General features: G+C 42.7%; 3 protein-coding genes across 6 annotated transcripts; all 3 read left to right on the top strand.

Annotated features, from left to right (window-relative positions):
- Positions 1-1,523: 1,523 nt before the first annotated feature.
- On the top strand, positions 1,524-6,582 carry LOC133922677 (uncharacterized). Of its 4 annotated transcripts, none has more exons than XR_009910521.1 (3): positions 1,524-5,452; positions 5,992-6,046; positions 6,136-6,582. XR_009910521.1 is itself a non-coding variant. In XM_062368105.1 (2 exons), exon 1 carries the CDS (start codon positions 1,605-1,607, stop codon positions 5,445-5,447), a length of 3,843 nt encoding a protein of 1,280 aa, XP_062224089.1. In that variant the 5' UTR covers positions 1,524-1,604; the 3' UTR covers positions 5,448-5,452; positions 6,255-6,582. The 4 variants fall into 4 exon arrangements, 2 of the variants coding, with proteins under 2 accessions (XP_062224089.1, XP_062224090.1); XR_009910520.1 differs by having other exon boundaries at positions 5,992-6,049; XM_062368105.1 differs by lacking the exon at positions 5,992-6,046 and having other exon boundaries at positions 6,255-6,582.
- A 3,040-nt stretch (positions 6,583-9,622) lies between these two features.
- Positions 9,623-15,702, top strand: LOC133922679 (dolichol kinase EVAN-like). The gene is made up of 14 exons (XM_062368107.1): positions 9,623-9,914; positions 12,137-12,249; positions 12,429-12,617; positions 12,712-12,816; positions 13,086-13,156; positions 13,234-13,308; positions 13,372-13,598; positions 14,019-14,208; positions 14,316-14,381; positions 14,500-14,588; positions 14,682-14,796; positions 14,878-14,929; positions 15,011-15,111; positions 15,206-15,702. The coding sequence occupies exons 1-14, from the start codon at positions 9,682-9,684 to the stop codon at positions 15,317-15,319; spliced, it is 1,740 nt and encodes a 579-aa protein (XP_062224091.1). The 5' UTR covers positions 9,623-9,681; the 3' UTR covers positions 15,320-15,702.
- A 3,260-nt stretch (positions 15,703-18,962) lies between these two features.
- On the top strand, positions 18,963-22,651 carry LOC133922676 (eukaryotic initiation factor 4A-3-like). The gene is made up of 5 exons (XM_062368104.1): positions 18,963-19,173; positions 20,430-20,502; positions 20,632-20,738; positions 20,819-21,249; positions 21,745-22,651. Exons 2-5 carry the CDS (start codon positions 20,432-20,434, stop codon positions 22,378-22,380), a joined length of 1,245 nt encoding a protein of 414 aa, XP_062224088.1. The 5' UTR covers positions 18,963-19,173; positions 20,430-20,431; the 3' UTR covers positions 22,381-22,651.
- Positions 22,652-27,078: the final 4,427 nt, after the last annotated feature.

The raw sequence follows: 27,078 nt of genomic DNA, 5'->3' as shown, positions 1-27,078 counted from the left end.
TACAGGAGATCCCGGGTCAGGGGTCTTACATGTCGTTCCTCAATACCAGACACATATTCCACTTCTTCTACCTCATCATCTTCATATTCGTCCTCACTATCTGACAAAAAGATTGGTGTATCCTCGATATTTCCTTTGGCCTTCGCATCCTAAAAAACCATCGCCGAAGTCATTACATACCACAGTCAAATCAAAGTTATTGCAACCACTGGTGGCTACCTCCTGAACAGAGGCACGAGGTACCTCCGGAATAGTAACATCGACGAGTTCAGAGACACCGGCAACCTTTGGGACAATGGTGGGAATTTCCTGAGTCAAATACTCAATAGACTCCATTTACTGGCTAATACTGCCCGGCACATCTTGAACCGATGGCATCGAGCTTCCTTCGATACCCACATCAACTACCAACTCAGCATAACAAACTTACGAACTATTCACACAATCCTTGTATAGCTTCTAATCATTCTCCGACATCAACTCCATAATAATATAATGAGCATTACCACCCCGGCCAGCATCAAACCTTCCACGTGCGGTTACATTACATACATCCACATCAATATTCATAACTGACATAACCCGAGCAACAATTTTATTGAAGCAAGAATGGTTCTCAAATTTCAACACTTGCTCCCTCATCTTATCGAACTCCCCATTTGCATTAACCATGCCACCACAAAATATACGAACAATCCGATCCATCTACACAAACCATCCAAACATTACACATATACAAAAATTTCATCGCTATAACACTAGCAAATCCTATATATTATTATCCAATTCAATCCCTACGCCTCATCATTTCATCCCAACAATTCAAAAATACTCATATATATATAGAAGAATATGCATAACTAATATACATTAAGCCTAACCATATATGATTTAATTTTCTACGCTTAAATAATTGCATGCAACAAATTCCACACAATATACAGAACGATATATGACCTCCGATCTAACTTAAAACGTATATATTTCATAGATCAACATCAACATAATCTTAAACCCTAGCTACCCTAGAACTACGAATGCAAGTCCCCCCAAAAAAAACTTAGAGGGAATAGAGAAATTACCTTCCTAAGATATGCTCCCACTAAATCCCTTTCGAATCGGGTCTGATTGATGAAGAAATGGGGGTTGGAGCTACCGCCAGAGAGGGAAGCATCGCCTGTGCTCGCGTGCGGCTAGAGGAAGAGGAACTGTAGGAGAGAATGATCAAAGTGGTCCCATGTATGCAACTGAGTTATGTTAAAAGGATTGATACGATAGGTGAACGTACCAACTCCATAGCGCGACTCAAACCTCCCACATCGATGACGCATGCCACGACACTGGATTGTTTGACTCCTTAGTCACGTTAATATAAAATTGACGTGACTAAGAAGAGAGTCACGTTAAGAAGGGAGTCACACCAGATTTTTTATACGACTAATAGGCTACTTATTAGAATTCCAAATTCTGTTATTAAAATATTAATTTAAAATATACTTAAAGAAATTTCCCACACACAGAGAAGGCACAGAACCTTTCTAATCTCTTCCCCAATCTCCCCGTCTCGCACCAAACCCTAGCTATCTCGCGCACGCGCCGCCGCCATGGACGCGATCGACGCGGAGCTCGCGCTCGCGCAGGAGGAGCGGCGCAAGATGGAGGAGGCGCTCGCGGCCGGCGCGCCCATGGCCGTCTCCTCCGTCACCTTCGACACCGACCTCTACGGCGGTGGGGGTACCGACCCCAACCGCTTCGCCGACTACGACACATCCATCCCGGCCTCCGAGGACGACACCGCTGAAGACGATACGGAGGCCGCCAACCCGGCGCCGCGCCGCCTCGCGACCTACACGGGCCACGCCATCGCCGCCGCCGACCTCCCCCGCGCGCCCGACGATGACGGGCTGCCGAAGCGGTCCCACCGCATCATCGACCGCGAGGACGACTACCGCCGCCGCCGCCTCAACCAAATTATCTCGCCGGAGCGCCACGACCCGTTCGCTGCCGGTGAGGCCACACCGGACCCCTCCGTGCGGACCTACGCTGATGTCATGCGCGACGCCGCGCTGAAGAAGAAGAAGGAGGACCTGCTGCGCGAGATCGCCAAGAAGAAGAAGGAGGAGGAGGAGAATGAGAAGCAAAAGAAGGCTGCTGCGCCCGAGCAGCCAGCCGCCGCGACGAAGCGGCGCAACAGGTGGGATCAGTCTCAGGACGGCGATGCTGCTGCAGGGACTAAGAAGGCGAAGACGTCCTCGGACTGGGATGCGCCTGATGCAACTCCTGGGATTGGGCGTTGGGATGCTACCCCTGGACGTGTTGGAGATGCGACACCCTCGGTGAGAAGGAACAGATGGGATGAGACACCAACTCCGGGGAGGATGGCCGATGCAGACGCCACGCCTGCAGCTGGTGGTGCTACGCCCGGCGCAACTCCATCTGGGGCTTGGGATGCTACTCCGAAGCTGCCTGGTGGGCTTGTCACACCAACCCCTGGTAAGAAGCAGAGATCAAGGTGGGATGAGACACCGGCGAGTATGGGGAGTGCAACCCCTGGCAGTCTTGGTGCTGCAACACCTGCAGGCTACACTCCTGGACCGACTCCATTTGGTGCAGAAAACCTTGCCACACCAACACCTAGCCAGATTGCTCGCGGCCCGATGACTCCAGAGCAGTACCAGCTCCTGCGGTGGGAGCGGGACATTGAGGAGAGGAACAGGCCTCTCACAGATGAGGAGCTTGACGCCATGTTCCCACAGGAGGGGTACAAAATTCTTGAACCTCCAGCTTCTTACCAGCCCATAAGGACTCCAGCAAGAAAGCTTCTTGCGACGCCAACACCTATGGGGACACCACTCTATGCTATTCCTGAGGAGAATCGTGGGCAGCAGTTTGATGTGCCCAAGGAGTTGCCTGGTGGGCTGCCACTAATGAAACCAGAAGATTACCAATACTTTGGAACATTGCTGAATGAGGAAGAGGAGGAGCAGCTGTCGCCGGAGGAGCAGAAGGAAAGGAAAATCATGAAACTGCTGCTCAAGGTGAAGAATGGCACACCCCCACAGCGCAAAACAGCACTCCGGCAGCTGACAGACAAAGCCCGGGAATTCGGTGCTGGCCCTCTGTTCAACAAAATCCTGCCCTTGCTCATGCAGCCAACACTAGAGGACCAGGAGAGGCATCTTCTGGTGAAAGTCATTGACAGGGTGCTGTATAAGCTGGACGAACTAGTACGTCCATTCGTCCATAAGATTCTTGTGGTTATTGAGCCACTTCTGATTGATGAGGACTACTATGCTCGTGTTGAAGGCCGGGAGATCATCTCAAATCTTAGCAAAGCAGCTGGTCTTGCCACTATGATCGCTGCCATGCGACCGGATATTGACAACATTGATGAGTACGTGAGAAACACCACAGCTAGGGCATTCAGTGTGGTGGCTTCAGCTTTGGGTATCCCGGCCCTCTTACCGTTCTTGAAGGCTGTCTGTCAGAGTAAGAAGTCTTGGCAGGCTCGGCACACTGGTATCAAAATCGTTCAGCAGATTGCTATTCTCATGGGCTGTGCTGTTCTGCCACATCTCAAGTCACTAGTTGAGATCATTGAGCATGGTCTGAGTGATGAGAACCAGAAAGTGCGGACAATCACTGCCCTTTCTCTTGCTGCACTCGCTGAGGCTGCTGCACCCTATGGTATTGAAAGTTTTGATACTGTGTTAAAGCCTTTGTGGAAGGGTATCAGATCTCACCGTGGAAAGGTCCTTGCTGCCTTCTTGAAGGCCATTGGTTTCATCATCCCTCTTATGGATGCTCTGTATGCTAGTTACTACACAAAGGAGGTGATGCAGGTCCTCATTAGGGAGTTCCAGTCACCAGATGAAGAGATGAAGAAGATTGTCCTCAAGGTTGTAAAACAGTGTGTCAGTACAGAGGGTGTGGAGGCTGATTATATCCGGAATGATATCCTTCCAGATTTCTTCAAACACTTCTGGGTTAGGAGAATGGCTTTAGACCGTAGGAACTATAAGCAGCTTGTGGAAACTACAGTGGAGATGGCAAACAAGGTTGGAGTTGCTGATATTGTTGGGAGGGTTGTTGAGGATCTGAAAGATGAAAGCGAGCCCTACAGGAGAATGGTGATGGAAACAATTGAGAAGGTGGTGGCCAACTTGGGTGCTTCAGATATTGATGCTCGTCTAGAAGAGCTGCTTATTGATGGTATCCTGTATGCTTTCCAAGAGCAGACGAGTGATGATGCGAATGTTATGCTTAATGGTTTTGGAGCTGTGGTTAATGCACTTGGACAGAGAGTTAAGCCTTACCTTCCTCAGATTTGTGGTACCATCAAGTGGCGGCTAAACAATAAGAGTGCAAAAGTTAGGCAGCAAGCTGCTGATCTGATCTCAAGGATAGCCATTGTTATGAAGCAGTGCCAGGAGGAGCAGCTCATGGGTCACTTGGGTGTTGTGCTGTATGAGTACCTAGGAGAGGAGTATCCTGAAGTGCTGGGTTCAATTCTTGGAGCTTTGAAGGCTATCGTGAATGTCATTGGTATGACTAAAATGACGCCCCCAATCAAAGATCTTCTTCCTCGTCTTACCCCCATCTTGAAGAACAGGCACGAGAAGGTCCAAGAGAACTGCATTGATCTCGTTGGTCGAATTGCTGACCGTGGAGCAGAATTTGTGCCAGCTAGAGAGTGGATGAGGATTTGTTTCGAGCTGCTTGAAATGTTGAAGGCTCACAAGAAGGGTATTAGGAGAGCCACTGTAAACACGTTTGGTTATATTGCAAAGGCTATTGGACCACAGGATGTGTTGGCCACTCTGTTAAATAATTTGAAGGTGCAGGAGCGACAGAACCGTGTTTGCACTACTGTAGCAATTGCCATTGTTGCTGAAACTTGCTCACCTTTCACAGTTTTGCCTGCCCTCATGAATGAGTACCGTGTCCCAGAGCTCAATGTACAGAATGGTGTTCTGAAGTCTCTCTCTTTCTTATTTGAGTACATTGGTGAGATGGGCAAAGATTACATATATGCTGTCACTCCCTTGCTTGAAGATGCTTTAATGGATAGAGATCTAGTTCACCGGCAGACTGCTGCCTCTGCTGTTAAGCACATGGCTCTAGGAGTTGCTGGCTTGGGTTGTGAGGATGCTCTTGTCCATTTGCTTAACTATGTCTGGCCCAACATATTTGAGACATCTCCCCATGTCATAAATGCTGTCATGGAGGCGATTGAGGGAATGAGGGTTGCGCTAGGTGCAGCTGTGATTTTGAATTATTGCCTCCAAGGTCTTTTCCATCCAGCAAGGAAAGTACGTGAAGTGTATTGGAAGATCTACAACTCACTATACATTGGTGCACAAGATGCACTTGTTGCTGCTTATCCTGGCCTGGAGGATGACGGGGATAATATCTTCAGCCGTCCAGAGCTGGCAATGTTTGTCTGATTAAAGTGAGTCTTTCTTACTTCAACTTTCTCTGTGCAAGGATTATTGAAAGATCTGTATATTTAGATCATGCAGCTCAAATTTACTTGTTTAGGTATCTTTTATATTCTAGTAACCAATCTTATAATTCCTCCCTATGTTTATTCCTTTTAGTTTGCTGCTATGCTTGTAAGTGGTTTATCATGTTACAAACCTCATGCTGGGTGTGCTGTTAGACTCTGAGATGATTATTGTTGTGATGTTTACTTAAAACACTGATACCAATTTTGGCCTTGCAGCGATTGTTATAGCATCTTTCACTATCAAGTGGACCTACCGTCAAGGCTATCTAGAATGAAAGGAACTAGGTTTTGGGTTTGATAGATATTTGCATCTCTAGCGCACTTGTCAGCAAGTCCAGAACAGAACTCTTTTTTTAGCATTTGAGAATTGTAGTAACAAGAAGTCGTTGGTCCGTGTTGTTGTGTTCCTTTTTGCATTTGTTTCTGTATGTTCTGTTTTGCTCTTTGCAAAGGAAGGATCTGATATGCAAACGCATTGGCAGGCTGGATGTGCATGTCCATGTATCGTCATCCATATGCATGTGAAGCTTAAGCTGGGTGGTATTTGAGTTAGAGCTCGTATTTAAATTACTTGGTGTTACCTCTTGTGATGCATGTTATTGAAGTTGCATTTTTTGTATTTGCAGGATTGTTCCTTCTGAAGGGGGGTTGCAATGTTTAAGAATTATTTTTCTGGTTTACTGTAATGCTAAATTGCCTTCATAATTTGATCTACTAACCATTTTTGGAATTGTTTGTTTTTCAGGGTATTTTGGTCCTAATTGCTGAAGAGAGTTCCATTGCACTTCAATCTATGTTGAGAACAAAATCCGCCCAAGCATGCATAGTTTATTGCAACTGAGAGCTTGGTAACCTACCATGGTCATATGTTTTGAAGGAGAAATGATAATCCTTGTGTACTGTCGTATCATCTTGAATATTAGATAGACGGTTGGGTGTTATATTATAATGTAATGAACCATCAACATTGCGTACTTCATGTTTTGTTACCTTCACTTTATTGTTAAGATGACTGGAACATATGTATGTGGTATGTCTGGAAGAGTTGATTAGCTGGTGTGGTTTGCTGGTAATTTAGCATGACATGACCATGAGTGTGTTGCTCAAGATCCTTACGCTCTCAGCGGTCTTGATATCCTGGTTGCTACAGGTTTCTGGATAAATACTATTTGTGGGCTTCGAGATGCATGTTTCCTTACTGAATTGCATTTACCTACCCCTTGGTGTTAGATCTGTTGGAATGGTGTAAAGATTACTTCATACGCCAAACTTTTACTTTTCCTTTTTCAAGACAAAAAGTTGATCTTAATTTTGGACAATATTGATGCTGGATTAATCATCTTTTACCATCTGGGGATCTTGCTACATGTTTATGTTCGCCTGTTTTTTGTTGTGCGATTTGGAAAGCCAGGAACCGTGTTTGTTTTAGACAACTGATTCGGCATCCTGGAGAGATGGTGTGTCGCGCTTGTGCTTTGCCGCGCTTTTGGGCACGTCTTGAACAGGAAGGACTTCGGCAGGCAATGGAACAGCTCCAGGTAGCTTGGCTCGTGATTGAAGGGAGATCACTGAAGGGGCCAACACTGCTGCTACCTCCACCTACTGCACCACCTTCAGATGACGAAGGGAACCAAGCAGACCAAGACTGAGGATCGTCTAACGGACGTTTGGTGTCTACCTTGGTCTGTAAATTGGGCTAGCTTCTGTTCTCGGTATCTTATATCTTAATTCGTAAAAGCTGCTTGAGATTCAGCACTCTAACCTGAGCTTTTGGTTTCTTTCTCCATCTTTTTCCTTGTATCTTCGGACAATTGTTTTCCGTTCTTGTCATGGAAAATGGGAGAAACCCGTATCGGGAGAGAGAGAAAACGAGACTGTAAAGCTATTCAACTTTCTTGTGTAGCGTCCCTTTTTCTCTCTGTTCTCTCTATGTAAGAAACATTTCCCTTGAAAATTCTTATCCATAGACGTGGGCCATATGACTCGACGCAATGCAAGTGCGATTGTGCTCGGGAATGATCTATCCTTGCCGCGAGGAGAAAAACGTCTCGTTGGCGACACGCCAAGGATCTCTACTTGTCTACTCCTCGTGCAGTCGTACTACTCTCCTTGTTCCTCCCCATCCCCATTCAACATGGATAAGGTTGCTATCAGTTGCTCTGAACCAGGTTGACGATGGATGGAATGAGTCACGACATGAGACAATCTAGGTGTTTGATTGTGGGATTGTACCAAACCATCTAGGATCTAACTGGTAGCACTCAATGGGATATTCTTCCAAACCATGGACAATGTGGTCACTTCCGGTGAGCACGCGGATTTACCAAGGACAGCCTTTGGGCAAGTACATGGTACACCTTAGCAAACTTTGCCATATAGGATATTAGATGATATGGACAAGAGAGGGGATAAAAGAAAGGTGTTGTTTCACGAAGCAGCTATCTCATAAGCTAAGATTTTGAATTATAGTACTACTCTTACACCATCATACTAGTTATCTTTTAGCATATAACTCATAATATTTATTTATTCCATATATAAATTAAGTAATTATAGGATTACTAAGACAACTCATTATAGGAGTTGTATGTTAAATCATCTCAAAACTACGTATTAATACATAAGATGACTTATAAGACAGCATGAACATGATTGCCCTTAGCTAGGTGGATCATCTTGACCATAGAAACAATATGAGACCGGGCAACATCCAACGCCCATTTTCATCCGGATAGTGGCTGAGATGAGAGTGCAGTTAGATGAGCATTTTTTATGACAATAGCGACATTGGTGCCTCCCTTAAGGGGGTGATTGGTTGCTCCTACCAAGGGATTTCGGCTCTGAGGATACATATAATCTCAAAGAGAAACGTATTTGGTTGCTCGTACGCACTATTCCAGTTTAGCTCAGGAGGGAAGCTAGATCGAGCTTCCCTCTGCAGTCTGGTTGGACGGATGCAGGCTTTTGTATCCCCTTATACAAGCGGGTTCACTTGTCAATGTCACAAGATCATCTTCTTACGAGCAACCAATCAGAATCTCAACTCTTGCATCCGCTCATACGACCTCAGATTCAACCAACCAAACAGAAATTCAGCTCAACTTGCCCAAACAAATACAACCAATTAAACACTCTTATCTTAACTCTTACATCTATTCAACCTGCTTCCCCTCAGCCTACATATACGATCCATGCGAGCAACAAAACGAAAAGAATGACCAAGCGGGGAGATAAGAGATTTAGTGTGTGACTCACACCCTAAATCTCTTCCTCCTCTTTCTCGCACACGATTAAATGACGTAGAAACACAAATGATATTAAAGCTGTTGCGCACAATTTATGTTTCGCCAGCTATCCAGTTTGCTAATTTTTCAAATATATTTTCTAATCAAATATGTTTATGATATTAAATGTTTTCTCAAAGATTTTCCCGAAGTGGGTATTGCCTTTTCCTTATACTGACCCCATCTCCTGTTTATTTCCCAGATACAAATATACACGTACTGAAAAAATTAAAGGATTTTATATTGCAGCACATATAAATTTATTAAATTGCCTCAAAAGCTATATATTTTTTAATACAATCTCTACTATATAAAATACGAGTTAATTCATATGTTACTTCTTCATTTACTCTCCTCCTATCTAATAAAACCTCTTAAATTTTAATAATTTATCTACTTTTGTCCTCCACTATCGTTTTCCAGCCTCGTTAACAGTTACAGATATAGAACATATTTTACTAATTAAATTAAATTAATTAATTAAAAAAATTAGCGAATAATCTCCTTCTACTTCGAATCTCATCTGAAATCAAACCACGATATTGCTTCTGACATATTTGTTTTACGGTGCTTATATGATGCATTCACATCTCTATACTTAAATTTATACTTAATATTATTATATTTAATATTTATATTTTTATTGAGACAGACCATCACTTAGCTAGTTTTCTTAAATTTCCTCCAAAGTTACATATTTTCTCAGATACAATACCGTATCAGATGGGTGTTTACTTTATCCGCCCCGTTTTTCACGCAACAAACGAGCCGTGTGCGATACGCGGCACCGGCACGAGCCGGCCACCAACTCTGACCGCACCACCACCCAAAACCACACCACACCGCACCAGACCAGACCAAACCCGCCCGACGCGTTAGCGTAACCCAATGACCGGGTTCGCGCGCGCCATCGCCTCCCCGCCGCCGGCGATGGCGCCGGCGCTGCTCACCGGCGAGCGGCTCGTGGTCTTCCTCTTCGCCGCGCGCGTCGCGCTCGCAGCCCCCGTCCACCTCGCCGCCCCGCTCGCGCTCCTCGCCGCGGCCGCACTCGCCGTCGAGCTCGCCGTGGACGGTTCCGCCGCCGCCTCCGATTCCTCTCCACTCCGCCGCTTCAAGACCAGGTGCGCCTTTACCCCTCTGATTCAGTATCCCCTACATCTCCGTGAAATTGGACTTGAAGTGCTCGCGACTTGGTTAGCTCTGTGGATATTCCGCGGTGTAAATTTGATCATGTTCGGTTGCCCACCCAGCGAAGTAGGTGCGTACGAGCTCCTTGTAGTGGATGGGGGGGGGGGGGGGGTGCAGTATCCTGCAAAGCTCCTAATGGAGCTGGGTTCCTGAGGCGAATCCGTACAAAAGGATTGTTGAATACAGGTTGCCTCCTTGCGTGGGTTGCGATGCACACGCCATTGCGGAATAATTAGGCATTAGCAGATGCACTGGAGATAAGGTGATATAAGAGATGACTCCCTACTCTCGGATTGCTTGATATAACATACAGTGGAAATGCGGGAAACTCCCTGGCAAAGAAATGAGGTTAACCTGTGGCTTAGTTACCCTTCGGCTGGCAAGAATGTAAATGTCAGGCTTTGGTTTTCTGGAATTTTTTTTTCTAGAATACGCAGGAGGATTGCGTATCGTTGTATTAAAAACGAGGAAAGATTAGAATGTTAGAACAACTGCCATAGAAGCTGGCCGGTTAAATAAAAAACAAGAAATACAGGAAGGGGGCACGATGTGCAGCAGCAGCGAAGACTCTCTATTGTCGGACGACTACGGCAATAGGCGACGGTAGCAACAGCATATTAAGTGATGGTGCCGGTCGTGCGGAGCCGGTGTAGGAGGACGCAGAGGTGAGTCGCGCCTGCTTGGCACCAGAGGTCGGCATCAACCCCGATCCGGCTAATGTAGCAGTCCATTGTAGGGTGGTTATTGTTAAAGACAATGGCATTCCGAAGCAACCATAGTCTCCAACAAATGAGAAGAAAGAAGTAGTCCATCCCTTTTCTGAGAGCAGTGGTGACACTTTGACGCAGTAGTAGCCACCACTGAAGGATTGGAATTTCAGTTTGAGGCGTTTGAATCCTCAACAATTTCCACCAGACCTCTCGTGCGAAGGGGCAATGCAGTAAGAGGTGTTCTGTTGTTTCCGGCAACTAAGAGCAGAGAGCGCAGGAGTCATCTTCCTGGAGCCCATGCCGCTTTCTCCAGGTTGCTGTCCAGAGCCTGCCATGGAGCATAAGCCAAGCGAAGAGCTTGATTTTGGCTGGCGCCCAAGATCTCCAGATTAAGTTGGCACCCTCGTATCTAATGCTTCCTTCAAACATGAACCGGTAGGCAGATTGTGCAGTGTAGGTAGTAGCAGAGGGCCCTTTCCAAACAAGTTGATCTTCGTCTGCACTGAGGTGAATGCCTTCAAGTTCTTCCCATAACATCAAGTATTGGATAATAGCCGATAAGGACAAGGGGCCGGAGATGTCTTTAATCCATTTCCTGTCCTGTAAGGCCTCGTGCAGAATTCTGCGCTTACGCACCGAGTGTTTTATGCAATCAAACAGCTGAGGGGCTGAGTGTCTGATTGATCGTCCATGAAGCCAAGCGTCTGTCCAAAAGAGTGTTGTTTTGCCATTGCCAACCCGGAATGAAGTAGAAGCAACGAAGTGATCCACAACCTGCTTCTCGTGCCGCATGGGAAGGCCAGTCCAAGCTTTAGGTGATAGACTGCGCTGCCACCATAGCCATCTTAAGCGCAAAGCTACTCCAACTCGTTGAAGGTCCTAAATGCCCAACCCTCCAAACTCTGTCGGCCGACACACAACAGACCACGCCACTGAACTTCGGCCCCTCGAGGTAGCATGATCATTGGCCCATAGGAATGCCTTTCGGACTTTGTCAATTTCCTTGAAGACCCATGGGTTAATCTGAATAGCCATGATGGTGTGGATTGGGGTTGAAGAGAGGACCGCCTTGACAAGGGTCACCCTGCCCGCTCTGGAAATTAACTTAGCTTGGGGTTTTCTGGAATTTGGAGGAGCAGCTGTTTTTACTAAAAGTAGTTTGGTGTTTGATAGTGTTTAGTTAACTCTTGCTGCAATGGGAAATTCAGAGGTGCTTTGGTTTTACATTCGAGTAACACTGTGGCCTCTCTTCAGATTAATTGGGATTCTATGACGTGCAAAACCACTTGCATGCTCTTTTGAGGCTACGCTGTCTGTAGTTTCTCAATTATTTGTCCGCCTTTTGTGTTGTGTGTGAGCTACCTAGTTTCTGCTGGCTGGGTGCTCTTGTGTGTGCTTCTGCCAAAATAAATAATCAAATAACAATGATGTATTGTATGCTGCAGGCCAGGTGCTTCATCAGGCATACTTCTTGGTGCCACTACTCTACCTAGTGTCATGCTTTCTCGGTTAATCCAACTGTCGAGGATCTTACAAGCAGATCCTAATGGACCTGAAGGTATATTTCTATTTTGTCATCTTGATCGAATTGGTTATTAAATGAAGATTTGTCTCAAGTCTACATTGACATTTCACGATTCAACAGGTTTCTGAAGTGTCTTTGTTGTCTATTTCATTGTTGATTAGATTTCTATGTGATGCATACAGTTGCTAATTACGTCCTGCTTCCATGGCCAGAATTTGCGTACCTTGAAATGCAGTACTGGGCAGCATCAATCAGCTGTCTCAGTGTGCTAGCTTTCTTCCTTTGGCATCTGCGGCAGTCTCCCAGCAATAAAATTTCTATAGATTTGAAATATGGCTCATTGTTGGTGGTTCTATGTCTTATGACATACTTTGTGTCCTTTCTATTGAAGACTCATGGAGGTATCATGCATAATTTAGCTGCATTTGAATGTATTTTAGGTCCAGCATATGCAAGGAAGTTGACAAACTGATCTAAATGCTAAATTTGTTGTAGGTCTGATGGCAATGACCAATATGATGTATTTGCTCAGCCATGGAGTGGCTGCTGTGATCTTAATCAAGCATATTCTAGAGAAGTTTCCTTCATGTTCATCTTTTGGTTTGTACCTGAAGTCTAAGACGTAATTAGATCTTTATTTCTCTTCTTTTTTGTTATGTCTGATTTCATATGCTAACAGAAATTAATAAATTTTATATCTTGTAGTTTACATAAAGAATGAATGCTGTTGTACCTACATTGTTTAATATTTAAGCCCATTTATCTTGTGTGGTTCTTTTTTGTCTCTGTAATCTATCGGCATATTTCCCATTTATCTTGACTTGGAGGTATTCTGTCCCCATTTATCTGCACTCTTTTGTAAATTTCAGGGGAGGCGCTTCTTGTGTCAAGTGGTCTTGTTCTTTACTTTGGTGATATGTTGGCTCATACTCTTTCAAAGGTGCGATTTATTCTACCAGCAAAATAGTAGCAAAGCTGACTTTATTTATTTATTTTTCTTTGTATTTGTGCTGGCAGATGGGGTTCTCTGTGTCATCAGAAGCAGTCATTCATACACCTGGAACTAGAAGCGACATGGCCACAATTATTCAGGTAGAGTTACTTTTGATGGCATGAGCGTAGTAGCGCATTTATATTTATTCCCTTTTTTGACAGGGGATTTTGCTTGGCCTTTTTCTACTTCCCTTGCTGTACAAAAGTTCTCTTCAAGTTTGGGATTACTGTAGAACACAGGAGAAGCAACGACCACAAGCAGTTAAGGAACATACACAAAAAAGAATTGGTTCTGCTGTATTCTATGTCTCTTTGTTGGTGGTGTTACTGTTTTTAGTGCCATCATGGACACGCCTTATTAAAGGTCTCGAAGTGCATCCTTTTGTTTGGTAAGCGTTGCAGTTCGCCTTTCATAGAAAGAGCCTAAAAGCATTCATGCAGCCATGTCCTTCTTAATCATAGTTGTATATCCCTCTGTTTAAACATAGTTGTCTGGTTGTTGGGATTTGTTGTTTCAAAATATTAGTCTTTGATAGAATTGATAGTGAACTAAAAAATGTGAAGTTTCTGTTTTCCCATCCTATACCTGTGCTATTAATGTTGAGAAAGATGTTAGAGTGGTTGAGAAACATCATTTGACTGGGATAAGTACTATCTATTACTTTGATTGTGTGACTCCTTGGTCTGTGTGAATAGGGTGGTTGGATAACTATTTTGAAATGAACTATTTACACTTTGCTCTTGTTCTTGCTTGTAAAATATTCATGGATGTTGAGTTGTTCTTTGCTTAATGGTTCATTGTTTCACAGGATTGTCAACTATATGTTCACTGATTCACATGAGCGACTTGCTCTATGTGCATACTGGATATGTGTGATATATGCATCAGTTAGAAGGTTCTACAGTATATCAAAGCAAAGCAAAACAGAGAGGATTCTTTTGCGCAAGTATTACCATCTTGTTGCTGTTCTGATTTTCTCTCCTGCAGTTATATTTCAGGTGACTTGTGCATTTCTAAGTTCAATTTCCATCAGTGCTAAAAATAAATTTCAAATTCCATCAGAATATTCAGTAGTTTGTTCTGGAAATATGTTTATGTTTTGCAGCCTGCTTTCTTGGACTTGGCATTTGGTGCGGCATTTGGAGTTTTCTTAATACTGGAGATGATTCGGGTAAGAAACTTTTTTTTCTTCTCAAGTTCTTGTTCACTTACCTTTTCTTTTATTTGAGCAATATCTAATATGCTAACTCGTGCTCATTTCCCCCACAAAATGTTTAACCATGCCTCAGATTTGGGAAATATACCCTCTTGGGCGTGCTGTGCATCAGTTTATGAACTCCTTTACTGATCATCGTGATTCTGAGATTCTTATTGTTAGGTAGGTGGGGTTTAGTAGCCTTCGTTATCCACATTTCATATCTCACTTTTTTCGTGTTCTGTGGTATGATAAACTTAATATTGGTGTTTTCAGCCATTTTTCACTCTTACTGGGCTGTGCACTTCCTAAATGGATGTCATCTGGATTAAATGACCGACCACTTGCCCCTTTTGCTGGAATTCTCAGCTTGGGGATAGGTGATACCATGGTAAGTTCTGTCTAATGTGTGTGGTCTTTTAGTTATTATCTTTGGTCTATTTGATGAATTTTCTCTCTCTCTTTTTCTTAGGCATCGATGATAGGGTACAAATATGGCGTATTAAGATGGAGCAAGACAGGAAGTGAGTTTATTTTCTTCAGTATTTGTCCTTCCACTCTTCGTTCTCTGAACTCTTATGCTTCTGTCTTATCTGACATATTAGAGAAAACAATCGAAGGCACAGCAGCAGGCATAACCTCGGTGCTAGCAGCCTGCTCGATTCTGGTGTCACTCTTAGCTTCCAGTGGGTACATTCTTTCGCAGGTTCGATCTCCTTCTTGCTTTTAAGCTATTGAAGGTCCAACGAAAACCAACAAAGTAAGCATAAACTCTTACAATCTTTCTCATGTTGTTACAGAATTGGTTATCGCTTTTGATAGCTGTAACATTGAGCGGATTATTGGAGGCATATACAGCACAGCTCGACAATGCTTTCATACCTCTTGTATTCTATAGCCTTCTATGTCTATAGGAGTAACCTTTTGTACATCAAACTGACCTTGAGGACCTCTTTTTTACTAATATATCGCTAGTATATAGTGCAATATGGTATTTCTACAGTAGCCATTTGGTCTCCTTGGTGCATCTACTGCCTGCTTCAATCACATTCTCTGTAATCCTGTTTTCAGAAGTCACTTTCATGGTTAAAACAGTCAGTATAGGTTTAAGAACAGAAGTAGGAAAACATAATGCTCTTCGGTCCTTCAGTAGAGAGCATTTTTGGTATAGTAGACTGTACATAGAGTCTTATCTAAATGTATCGTTGGAAGATTACCTGCTGTTCCTCCAATCTATTTCTGGGCACGGTGTTACTGTTACCTGGGTCACCCACGAGCAAGAATGGAGATTTTGGTAGCCGGAGTGTGTGTGTGTGTGTGTGTGTGTGTGTGTGTGTGTGTGTGTGTGTGTGTGTGTGTGTGTGTGTGTTTTGTTGCTCGTGTATGCAAGCATATATTGATGTGAATTTGTAGATGCCGATCTCAGTCTGTTCCCATCAAGTCTTCTGGCCTTCTATTTATTTTGCTGGTAGGCCTTTTGATGGTCGTGGATCCTTCTGATCATCACTGTGTGTACTGATGACTGGTAAGACGACGCTAAGCGCATGAACATTACTGGTAAGGCTCTTGATCTCAACTGAATTTCACGTTACTTTTTAGTGACAGGTAATAATGATGGGCGTGATCGTCTACTCCCAAAAATTGGGGTTTGCATTATCAATCCACCATAATGGTTTTGTATTTCTCTTTCTTTTTGAACTTTGGAACTGGATGAAGTTTGAGCGATTTCCGGATGATAATCCGTGGTGGTATTGGATAATTGAGCTGTGGTATCTGTGTATCTGATTCAGGTCCCACGTCCCAGCAGGCGCTCCTAGCACACTGCGTGACTTCACCGTTGAGTTATCGAATAGGTTGGGATCAACGGCACTAGCTGTTGTCTGTGAGGGCCGGTTTGTTTTAGTTTCAGATCGCAAGGATTTCATCTATTTTGTGGAAGTTTATTTTCATTAGATTATGAATTGTATAATTTCGTAGTATAACTTACTGTAAAAATCAGTTTTTATATTATGACTATTATTTTTTCTTCGAAGCTAGAATCAATAATTAAAATAAAAAAAAGGGCCTGAGTCGCCGTGCCTCAGCTTCCTGCCCTTTTTCCACGACAGAGCATGTCGACCTGTACGCCTTGGAACCTGCACGTCGCCCAGTTCCAGAGACGTCGTAGATTGGACAGAGCCTGCACTAAAGAAAAGAAAAAAAAAGAGTGATGAAGTTGCTGAAAAGAAAGTTTCTGAACAAAATGAAATTGCTGAAGTGGCATCGTAAAACTCAGGAAGATGGCATCGGAAATTGCTAAACTCCACCGGTTCATAGTCTTGTGAAAGTGGCATGGACCTATGCATGATGTTCCCGTGAACTACTCTTTCTTGGCCTGGTGTTACCTATGTTACCCACGAGCAAATCGAATGTTACGATGAGAGCGAGGTCAACCATCTAACTTGCATTTTCCAGAAGAAGCCAAGAATGTATTGATATTTTATCAGCTGGAGTTTATATATATTGCACGTGTTCGTGTTTTGTCTTTCATGTACGTGTGAATTTCCAGCAGCTGATTTCAGTGTGTTTCCATCATGCTCTTTGATCCACGTGGACGATTCAGATCATCGCTGCATGGATGGATGACTGGGAATGCACACTTTTAACACGGGATGCTCAATTGATCATAGCCCGTGGTGAATTTGGAAAGTGGAAATTTCCCTTTTCTCCCACACAAATTAAACTGTTCTCTCTCTCTCTCTCTCTCTCTCTCTCTCTCTGCCAAAGTCGCAACTTCCAGAATCCAGATCAGACCCCAACGGTAGGAAAGAGATTTTATAAATGAAAAAGAGTAGGAAAGAGTTGTAGGTGGCGTGGTCACGTGTTGAGTTGTGCCCATGACAAATTGGTAATTCCTGTTGTGTATTTTAAGGATTGTTTGGTTGCTTACCAAAATTTTCTATTTAAAATATGGTTTGTCATAGTTTCTATAGTCTGTCACAACTGCCGTAAGATCGGTACGAAATCAAGTTTTTGATAGCTAGACCCGGTGAACAGATTATCGAAAGCAGTACGAGTACACTTTTCCTTCGATGCTCGGTAGTACAAGAAAAGAATCCAAAATTAACAGCCAAGAGGCAGAGGGTTCGTCGCCTTGACTGGAGTCTGGAGGGAGGGAACAAAAAGATTCCGTTCTCTTTTTTCCTTTTCTTGATTACTTGAAAAATATTCCATTCTGAAGAGGCAGGAGCCGGGACTAGCCGCTAGGTGCAGAAGGATCGGATTTTTTTTTAAACCGATTGACCATTTGAAAGGGTTCAAATAGTATTTCGAAATAAAAAATCGGATATTTGAGATTTTTCCGGATACCGGAGTCTGAGTCCGATATTTGTATCTAAACTTATTTTTCGGAACTTATAAATTGGATATATCTTAAAATTATCTAAGCTTATTTTTGAATCTTATAAATTTTCCATATAGGGTTGGATGGAGATAATTTTTATATGAAAATTGTAGCTCTTGACAAGATGTACAATTTTCAAGTTGAGTCTTTTCATTTAAAGTCATTAATATATTCAAATAATTATAATAACTTTTAGCCAACATATTAAACACTCGCAACTTCTCCGTTTTTACTCTAACATGACTCTTTTTACGGGAGTATATTGCTAATTTGCATGTAGACTCGCTAATACAATTGAGTTTTAGACACATGGAATAGTCCAAAGATTATAACATATACAATATATATATATATATATATATATATATATATATATATATATATATATATTATTGTTGCTTTTATTCAATATCCAAAGAAGCATTCGTGACTGGTATTGTCTGCATTGAATTCGTCACATATTCGATTTGTACCCATATGTATTTGTTACCAAAAATATCTATATACGTATCTAGCCTTAACTAAAAAAATATTGACTAAGATCAGATCAGGAATATATGTATCCGATCAATTGCACCCTTCTCGCTACCGAGAGAAAAAAAGCAAGAGCCGTGCTGCAAGGGCCCAATTCCAAACAAGCTAAGCCCACCCACACCCAAGCTTTTCAGTTTTTTATGAAAAAAAAAAGTAAGAAGCTAGCCAACGGTTAAGTTCCTGTGGTTTTTTGGCTGACTAAAAAGTGATTATGACTGAAATAAATTAAAGTTAAGAAGTAGATTCTAACTAGCTTTTTAAACTTTTATATATTAAAAAAATTAAAAATTTATTATAAAAACTAACTAATTATAATAACCACCACCATTTTCGATATTAAAAACTTCAAAACCACAGCCTATGCAAATTTAGGATCTGTTTGTTACAATCCGAAGCTGAAACAAATAGACAGTTTTTAGTTATAGTTTTTTAAAATCTGCTAGTTGGATTGTGAGAATCTAAAATGCTGATTTTTTCAGCTTTTGATAGATTACAAAAGTTTATTTTTCTAAATTATCCATCAAAAAATTTTAAATCTACAACCTAAAAACTTTTTATAATCTAACTTTTTTAAACCTAATTTTTTATAATTTAATTTTTATAAACTGCTTTTCAGAATCACCAGCTGCCTCGTCCCAGCCAGCGCGAGTCGAGAAGGAACGAGTCGAGCCGCGCCCCGCTTCCGTCGGAAACCCATATAAGCCGCCAGCCTCTGCCTCCTCCAAACCCTCTCCTTCGTTTCCTCCCCAAGCGCCACCGCCGAATCGAATCCGAGACGCTGATCTCGGATTCGCCCGCGACCGCAGCGCCCAGCGTCCTCGCCGTCGTCGTGCTCGCCCCCGCGCTCGTCAGGTAAAGCCGGCACAGATCTCTCTATCCCCTCGTGCTGCCTGTTTCGTCGGGTTCTGTGGCATATTGCTCGATCTGTCGGTGCGGTGGAGTCTGGTCTGATTTGGTGCGTGGTTGGGTTTGTCTATAGTGGTCTGATTTGGATCTGGGTCGATTCGAAGGGAAAGGTTGGTGTTCCGCTTATGGAGGCGCGGAAGGTTTTCTGTCGCCCTTAGCCACCCAGTTTCATGAGTTTGATCGGGAGATACGTTCCTTGGTCTTCGATTTAGGGGGGTTTCTAGGCTTTTCCTGCAGATTTTCTGCCGCTCTAAGCGTGTGGTTTTACTGATAGCAGCACCGGAATATCAAATTTTTGTCTGTTTTTGTTGAGGAAACAAAGTTAATCACTTGTTATCTTCAAGCTTGGTACGTCGCAGTCGTTTGTTCTGAATCTAATGTTATGTGTACTGTGGAGTGGTCTCGTGCACATGAGTTTGGTTATTGTACTGTTACTGATGCGAAGTTGCTTGGAGCGAATTAGTAGGGTGTTGTGTTTCCATGTGCTTGCCGTGCGTGGGTCTTAGTTATCTTTGTTGTGTGCGTGTGTATAATAGTGCATGTAATCATGGAAAGGCATGGCCTATTTTGAGGTCAACTTGTTTCCTTTGCTGCTCTGTTTGATGTGCTTCCATCCATAATAAATGTGATACCGGTTTCCATAAATGTGTTACGGTTTCCACTTGGCCTATATGTGGTGTGTAGTCGCTCCTCGGTTCAGGTTTTTTTTTTCCGAGGGAAACGAGCTCTTTATTAATTAGAGAATGGCGGCATACAATCAGTACTTAGAAGATGAGCAATACAACTTGGAATACCAGCTAATCAAACCGCCGAGCTGTTTGCTCCTCGGTTCAGGTTGCTAATGGTACAACTGTACAAGAACTATTTAGGCTGATTTTGGGCCTCCTGCTAACATTATCAAGTGAAGAGCTGAGCTTGATTTGAACTTCTTGGTCAATTGTGCGAGTTTGACTGCAGTGTTGACATCTGGAGTTTTTGCAGAGTTGATTGAAGTTATTTAAGCACATGGTTTCATAAGTATTTAAGCACATGGTTTCATAGTACTTCGTGCAATCTTTGCGAATTTCCTGTGTTTCTCTTCTTACTTAAAGAGAGCATCTGCTATTTTGTGATGTACAGTAGCAATGGAATGTTTTAAAAGTTTATTCTGTTAGGTTGTACCTTTTTTTTAACCTCCTCTTTTTTTTTTCTTTACTATACAGCCATGTCAGGATTGGCACCTGAGGGTTCCCAGTTTGATGCTAAGCAGTTTGACAACAAGATGCAGGAGCTGCTGTAAGTCATCTTACATCAATTTTGTTATCTTGGCCACTTTGAGGCTATATTATTTAGCTTCCATTTTCTCCCAACACGTTGTTCTACAGATTTACAACTTTATTTTTGTACCATGCTTGCAATATACAGGCAGCAAGGTGAAAGCGAAGAATTCTTCACTTCGTATGATGAAGTTTGTGAAAGTTTTGATCTCATGGGGCTCCAAGAGAACCTTCTGAGAGGCATTTATGCCTATGGTATACAAAAATCCCATTTATGTCCCAATGTTTGATGGTTAAAGTTTGATTGTCATACAAACACAATACATGATTTGCAGGTTTTGAGAAGCCATCAGCTATTCAGCAAAGGGGAATTGTTCCCTTCTGCAAGGGGCTTGATGTGATTCAGCAAGCTCAATCTGGAACAGGAAAAACAGCTACATTCTGTTCTGGAATTTTGCAGCAGCTTGACTATGGGTTGGTTGAGTGCCAGGCATTGGTCCTTGCTCCAACCCGTGAGCTTGCGCAGCAAATTGAGAAAGTCATGCGTGCTCTTGGGGACTATTTGGGTGTCAAAGTGCATGCCTGTGTTGGTGGAACGTCTGTTCGTGAGGACCAAAGGATTCTTGCTAGTGGTGTGCATGTTGTTGTGGGCACACCAGGGCGTGTGTTTGATATGTTGCGCAGGCAGTCACTCCGCCCAGATCACATTAAGATGTTTGTGTTGGATGAAGCTGATGAGATGCTCTCTCGTGGTTTCAAGGATCAGGTTTACTTCTTACTCCTTGTTAACTTCTAGTGCTATATTGTCATGCTTGATACTTCTTACTCCTTGTTATGCTACAACTTCTAGTGCTGTATTAGTGTAGCAATTGGTGATGTTTTTGGTTAGTAATTATGTTACATGACAGATATCTTTAGGTGTTACCCATGAAGTCCCAAACCAGATCTAATATGATTTCTCCAACTCTTTGTTGATTTATTGCAAAGTTAAATTGATGTAAAATTTCTGGAAAAAACATATCTGATTCTTAGAACTGCCTTATTAAATTGATTTTACCTGTTTAGCTTGAACTGCTGTGCAGCAGATTGCAATCTCCTTTCAACTAATTCATATTTGTACTTGTTGGGGTGAATGTTCCTGAACCAGCTTTGAACTGTTCATCTTTTACATAACACTTCATCTAATGTTCCTGAACCATTATGGAAGCTATCTTTTGAAAACTTTAGCTGAATTGCTTGGACTGACATGTGCCCTTTGCAGATCTACGATATCTTCCAGCTTCTTCCATCAAAGATTCAGGTCGGTGTGTTCTCTGCTACCATGCCCCCTGAGGCCCTTGAGATTACCCGCAAGTTCATGAACAAGCCCGTCAGGATTCTTGTCAAGAGAGATGAGCTCACCCTTGAGGGTATCAAGCAATTCTATGTCAACGTGGAGAAGGAAGATTGGAAGCTCGACACCCTCTGTGACCTGTATGAGACCCTGGCCATCACCCAGAGTGTCATCTTCGTGAACACCCGCCGCAAGGTGGACTGGCTCACTGACAAGATGAGGAGCAGGGACCACACCGTCTCCGCCACCCACGGTGACATGGACCAGAACACCAGGGACATCATCATGAGGGAGTTCAGGTCAGGGTCCTCCCGTGTGCTCATCACCACCGACCTGCTTGCCCGCGGTATTGATGTCCAGCAGGTCTCCCTGGTCATCAACTACGATCTGCCGACCCAGCCCGAGAACTACCTCCACCGCATTGGCCGTAGTGGTCGTTTCGGGAGGAAGGGTGTTGCCATCAACTTTGTCACCCGTGATGACGAGAGGATGCTGTTTGACATCCAGAGGTTCTACAATGTGACCGTCGAGGAGCTGCCGGCCAACGTCGCTGACCTTCTCTAGATATTGCCCTAGGATATGGGTAAGCTGCTGGATAAAAAATTCTGTTTTTGTTAAATATCGCCAACTTTTCTCAGCTTTGGAGGAGTGTTAAGGTCCAGGTTCTATTTGAATTGTGGCAAAGGACGGGTTTTATGTTTCTTTTTCACTATGCAACGTTTGGAAATTTTTGTAGCGGGTAGGCCGTGCCGCATCCTGGGCTAGCTGGGAGTGATGAGACACTACTGGAGTACTTTACTTTCGCTGTTAAGCTATGCTTGCTTCTGTTCTGCTTCTCTGCGCGTTCATTCTGTTCGGGAGCCATTTGCCGGCAATATAATTGCCTGATGAATGATTGCTGGAAGGCGTCGGATTTCTCGTCGTGTTTGAAGTAAGTTTTTCCTCAAACCTGTTAAATTGGTTTCGAACATTTTATATGAACTAGATGAATGAAAGTTTTTCTCCAGAACTGATTGCTAGTTGTCAATAGGACACGGGAAAGCAAATCTAGTGGGCACTGACTGCGCGCGTGTAATAGAAGAGTTGTGCAGAGAACGACACTGGACGGCTCAAATCGATGTCGATTGATTTGGACCTGTGTTGTCGTCCAATTCAGATCCTCGTCAGCATCTTCTCTCCTTCGCTGCCTTTTCTTTCTTGGAAGTTATTTTTTAATAAAAAATTTAATTGCCTGACTCGAACTGAATGTGATGTGATCAAACTTATGGTTGACGTCACATATGATACAAAAGCCAATATGCGAAATGGCCAAAGGAGGAATCGCGGATAGTATTTATGATGTTCATAGGATTGTATCTAGGGATAGTCAACAAACCTTGGCTATTCGTTAGGTCTTGGAGCACCCTTCAACGCTTCTTCGGTCTTCGGGAGTGTGATGTTGTAAGTATGTATGTTTATGACTTATACTGATGTTTATAAAAAAAACATGGTTCATAAGCTCGGAGAAATATTCATTTGCTGAGATACTAGATGCTTACCCATGGGATCTCTCCTTGTTCCTGCGTTTGTTGCTTAAAAGACACGAGTTGTTGGTCCAGTTGGTAAACTATGTGTTTGGTTGTCCAAATTAATCTAGTCTTGGCTGATGAATGCGTATAATTTAAAAAAAACGTGTTTGATTGTTTGAATGTACTGTTTAATTTGAGCTTGGGTCAACGAGTACATATATATGGCATCAACCTGGCCTGAGAGTGAAGTTTGATTCGAGTTTCACTCTGTAGTATGGTTCGGTGGATATAAGTTTTGTATCTGCTTATGTAAACCGGTCTATTTGTTAGTGTCATAAAATTATCTTTATGCGAGTAATCAATTATAATTTTAATTTTTACATCCGTTTATACGACTTCAGATTGATTCAATCAAATATAATCTTAACTCAGTCTGTCTAGATATATATAACCAAACAAACAATCTACTTTTCAAAAAATATAACTCCGAGCAGCATACTTTCCATAACTTTCTTATACAATATAGTTCTACGAAACTTCATCCAGGGAACCAAACACAACCTAGGCATGAGTAACATTCTTTTGCCAGGCTAAGTAGCTACGGGTCTGATTAGTTACCCATATGAGAGCAATCTGGTCCGATAGATGCGTATAATCTTAGAGAGAAACGTGTTTGGTTGCCCGCATGCACTGTTTCAGCCTGGCCCAATGAATATAAATATACGCCCGCAGTCTGGTCCGAGAGGTAACCTTGAATCGAGCTTCCCTCCCCAGCTTGGCCCGATAAATGCAGGCTTCTGCATTCGCTCATGCAAGTGGACCCACTTGTCAATGTCACAAAATTATTTTTGTACGAGTAATCAATCACACTCTCAACTCTTGCATCCGTTCATACGGTCTCAGAATTGGTCAACTAAATAGAAACTCGACTCAACTTATTCAGACAGATACAACCAACTAAACATTCTCCTTTTCAATAAATATAACTCCGCTCAGCCTGCGTCCCCCAGCCTGCATATACGACACATGTAAGCAATACCCATACGGGCAACCAATCACATCCTAACTGCATTCATACCTTTTTTGGGTTGCAGTTGTAGATCACCCTGCGCTGGCTTAGGCTCTCCAGGATTTCTCACCGTATCAACCAGGGAAAAAAAACCTCTCTACAAAATAATCATCATTTTTTTACATAGAAAAAAGTCCACTTTTCCTCCTTGAACTATTAGTCTAATTTGAAAGACCACCCGCAATTGGGATACCAGAAATAGAACTCCCCTCATGTTTGGAAACTAGATGTGGAACCCCCCTCGCATCTGACGTGGCACATAAATAGCGGTTTTGAATCCACGCCGGATGCTTAGTTGGACTGCCCATTTGGCTAAACACGGGATGCAGGCAGAAAAGAGAAAGAGAGAGGGAAGATTAGGTCGAGAAGTGAAGGAGAGGGTGATGGCACTCGAGGAGCCCAGCTATGTCGGCTGGATCCGGCTTTGGTTGCTCATTTGGTGGGTCTCACTGACAACAAGAAGGGGGTAGCTTGACGTCGCCCATCCCATACAGAGAAGGGTCACTGCAGTATGAGCATGTCGTGTTGTGCAGATTCAAGGCGAAGGCAGCGCGGTGGATCTCGTCATGTGGGGTGTTCAAATCTAGGGATTTAGGGTTTGTGTTCTTCCGTGGTCAAATTGAACTTGATTTTTTGCAGGTGGGGATGCAATTTCTTCTCTTGGTTCGATGGTGCGACCTCAGATTTCTTACGGCAATTGTTGTTGGATTTGCGCAATAGTGTGAGGGCTCTGAAGATGGAAAGAGAGGACCTGAGAAGTGCACTTGAAGATGCTAGGCAAAACTGGATGAACAGAGGAGAGTGATTGAAGGCATGCAAATGGAGCTTGATGCAGTTGGATGTGGGGAGGAAGAAGCTGATACTGATGTTCTCCATGTTAGACTTTGTAGGATAGAGAAACATGCATATGTGTTGATTTTCATTTTATTGGTCTGTCTTGTTGTTGTTTTGTCTTTGTTGTTTGGCAAGGGTGTCATCTAATTATAACATTTGAAAGTTGTAATGGATGCCTTTAGCTGATGGAGTGAATTGGTCTGCTAGTTCAATTGATTTGTGTTGAAATGGACATAAATAAGTCATGCATTAGTCAGCCAATGATTGAGAACAAGACATCAGTCGATGATTAGTCAGTTATTTGTGTTGAAATGGATATAAATAAGTTAGTCAATGGTTGAGAACAAGACATCAATAGTGCATTACATAAATTTTGCACAAGTTGGCTATAAGTCATGCATTACATTAATTGTTCACAAATAAGCAATAAGTCTAGCTTTACAGACATTGTCCACACACATAGGACATAAGTCTAGCTTCACAGACATTGTTCACATACACAGGACATAAGTCTGACATTACAAACATCGATCATAATAGTAGTAGAAAACAAGTTTCATTAGAACATTACACAAAATTATAATAGTTTAGCATAATCCATGGAAGTAGAATTAGTGGCCCTGTGGTTGTAGCTGGAGGCTTTGGAACTGGCTTCCTACTTGTTGGCTCATGAGCAGAAACACTAGTTGAAGCTGTCCCAGATTTGATGGTGATGGATACACTGGAATTTTCTTGTGATCTTGGCATAGTGGCATGGAGGTTGACAATAGTTGATCCAACAACATATGTGGTCACCTTTGCCTTGGAAAGATACCTGACCATCTTCTTTAGTTTGATAGATTCCTGAAAGGTACCAGAGTTATGGTCAAGCATAATATAGTGTAAAAAAAATTAACTTAAAGACATGCATATTTACCTTCTGTGAGTTCCCAGATGAATGTGTCTTTCTTTTCCTTGTGTTAGCAGAACTCAACTGTGTTTGAGACACCACTGCTATGTCATCGGGAGCAAACTGAATCAAAGTGTTACTTCTTTGTGACTGTGCAGAACTTCTTTGTGTGTTAGATCCATTTCTCTTCTCACATGTGAATCTGTTATGACCAACACCTTTGCATTTTATGCATCTGGTGACTGTCCCAACATTTGAAATTTTTGTGGCCTTGGTTTTTCTGTTGGCCCTCTTATCCTTTCTGTCCTAGGTCTACCAGTCATCCTAACATAGCCAAGAGCTTTGAGTTGAGGCCTACCAGAAACTGGCCACCCTCTTATACCATCCACTAGTTTAAGGCAGTGAGTATAAGTTTTCCTAAATTCTTTCATTGTGTAGCAGTTGGCAATATAATCATCTAAGGTATTGGTCTTAAAGAAAAATGTAAGAAATTGCATAGGGGCAAGGCAATCTAGACAATTGCCAATACTTGCATGAGCAAGATTAAGGATCTTCTAGGTCTAAGTGTCATAAAGGAGATGAATGACACTTAGAGTAGTATATGTCTATTTTCTTAGTCTTTTGATCATACTATAAAGATAGGCTAAGAGTAGTAGCTTGACCTAGTGAGTCTAGACTTGATTTGATGCACACTTATGAAATTCTAGCACTAGGTAGCTCAGAGAAGCTCATGGTTGAGATGTCGAGGAGTTGGAGCTCAAGAAAGTTTGAATTGGACGAACTTAGAGTCTTTAGTTCATCGGATGATCCGATCTTGTGAAGCTTGTTCTCACCGGACCATGTTTGGTCATCAAGTCAGAAAACACATTTCATACACATGATGATCCTGTGATTAAAGTTGTAGAATCATTGAATGCTTTTCTAGGTGACACGTGTCCAAGAATATTAGAAGTGTTACACCA

This window comes from Phragmites australis, chromosome 6 (genome assembly GCF_958298935.1).
Source record: "Phragmites australis chromosome 6, lpPhrAust1.1, whole genome shotgun sequence".
Classification (NCBI taxonomy): domain Eukaryota; kingdom Viridiplantae; phylum Streptophyta; class Magnoliopsida; order Poales; family Poaceae; genus Phragmites; species Phragmites australis.
This window is presented reverse-complemented; position numbering and strand designations above follow the sequence as displayed.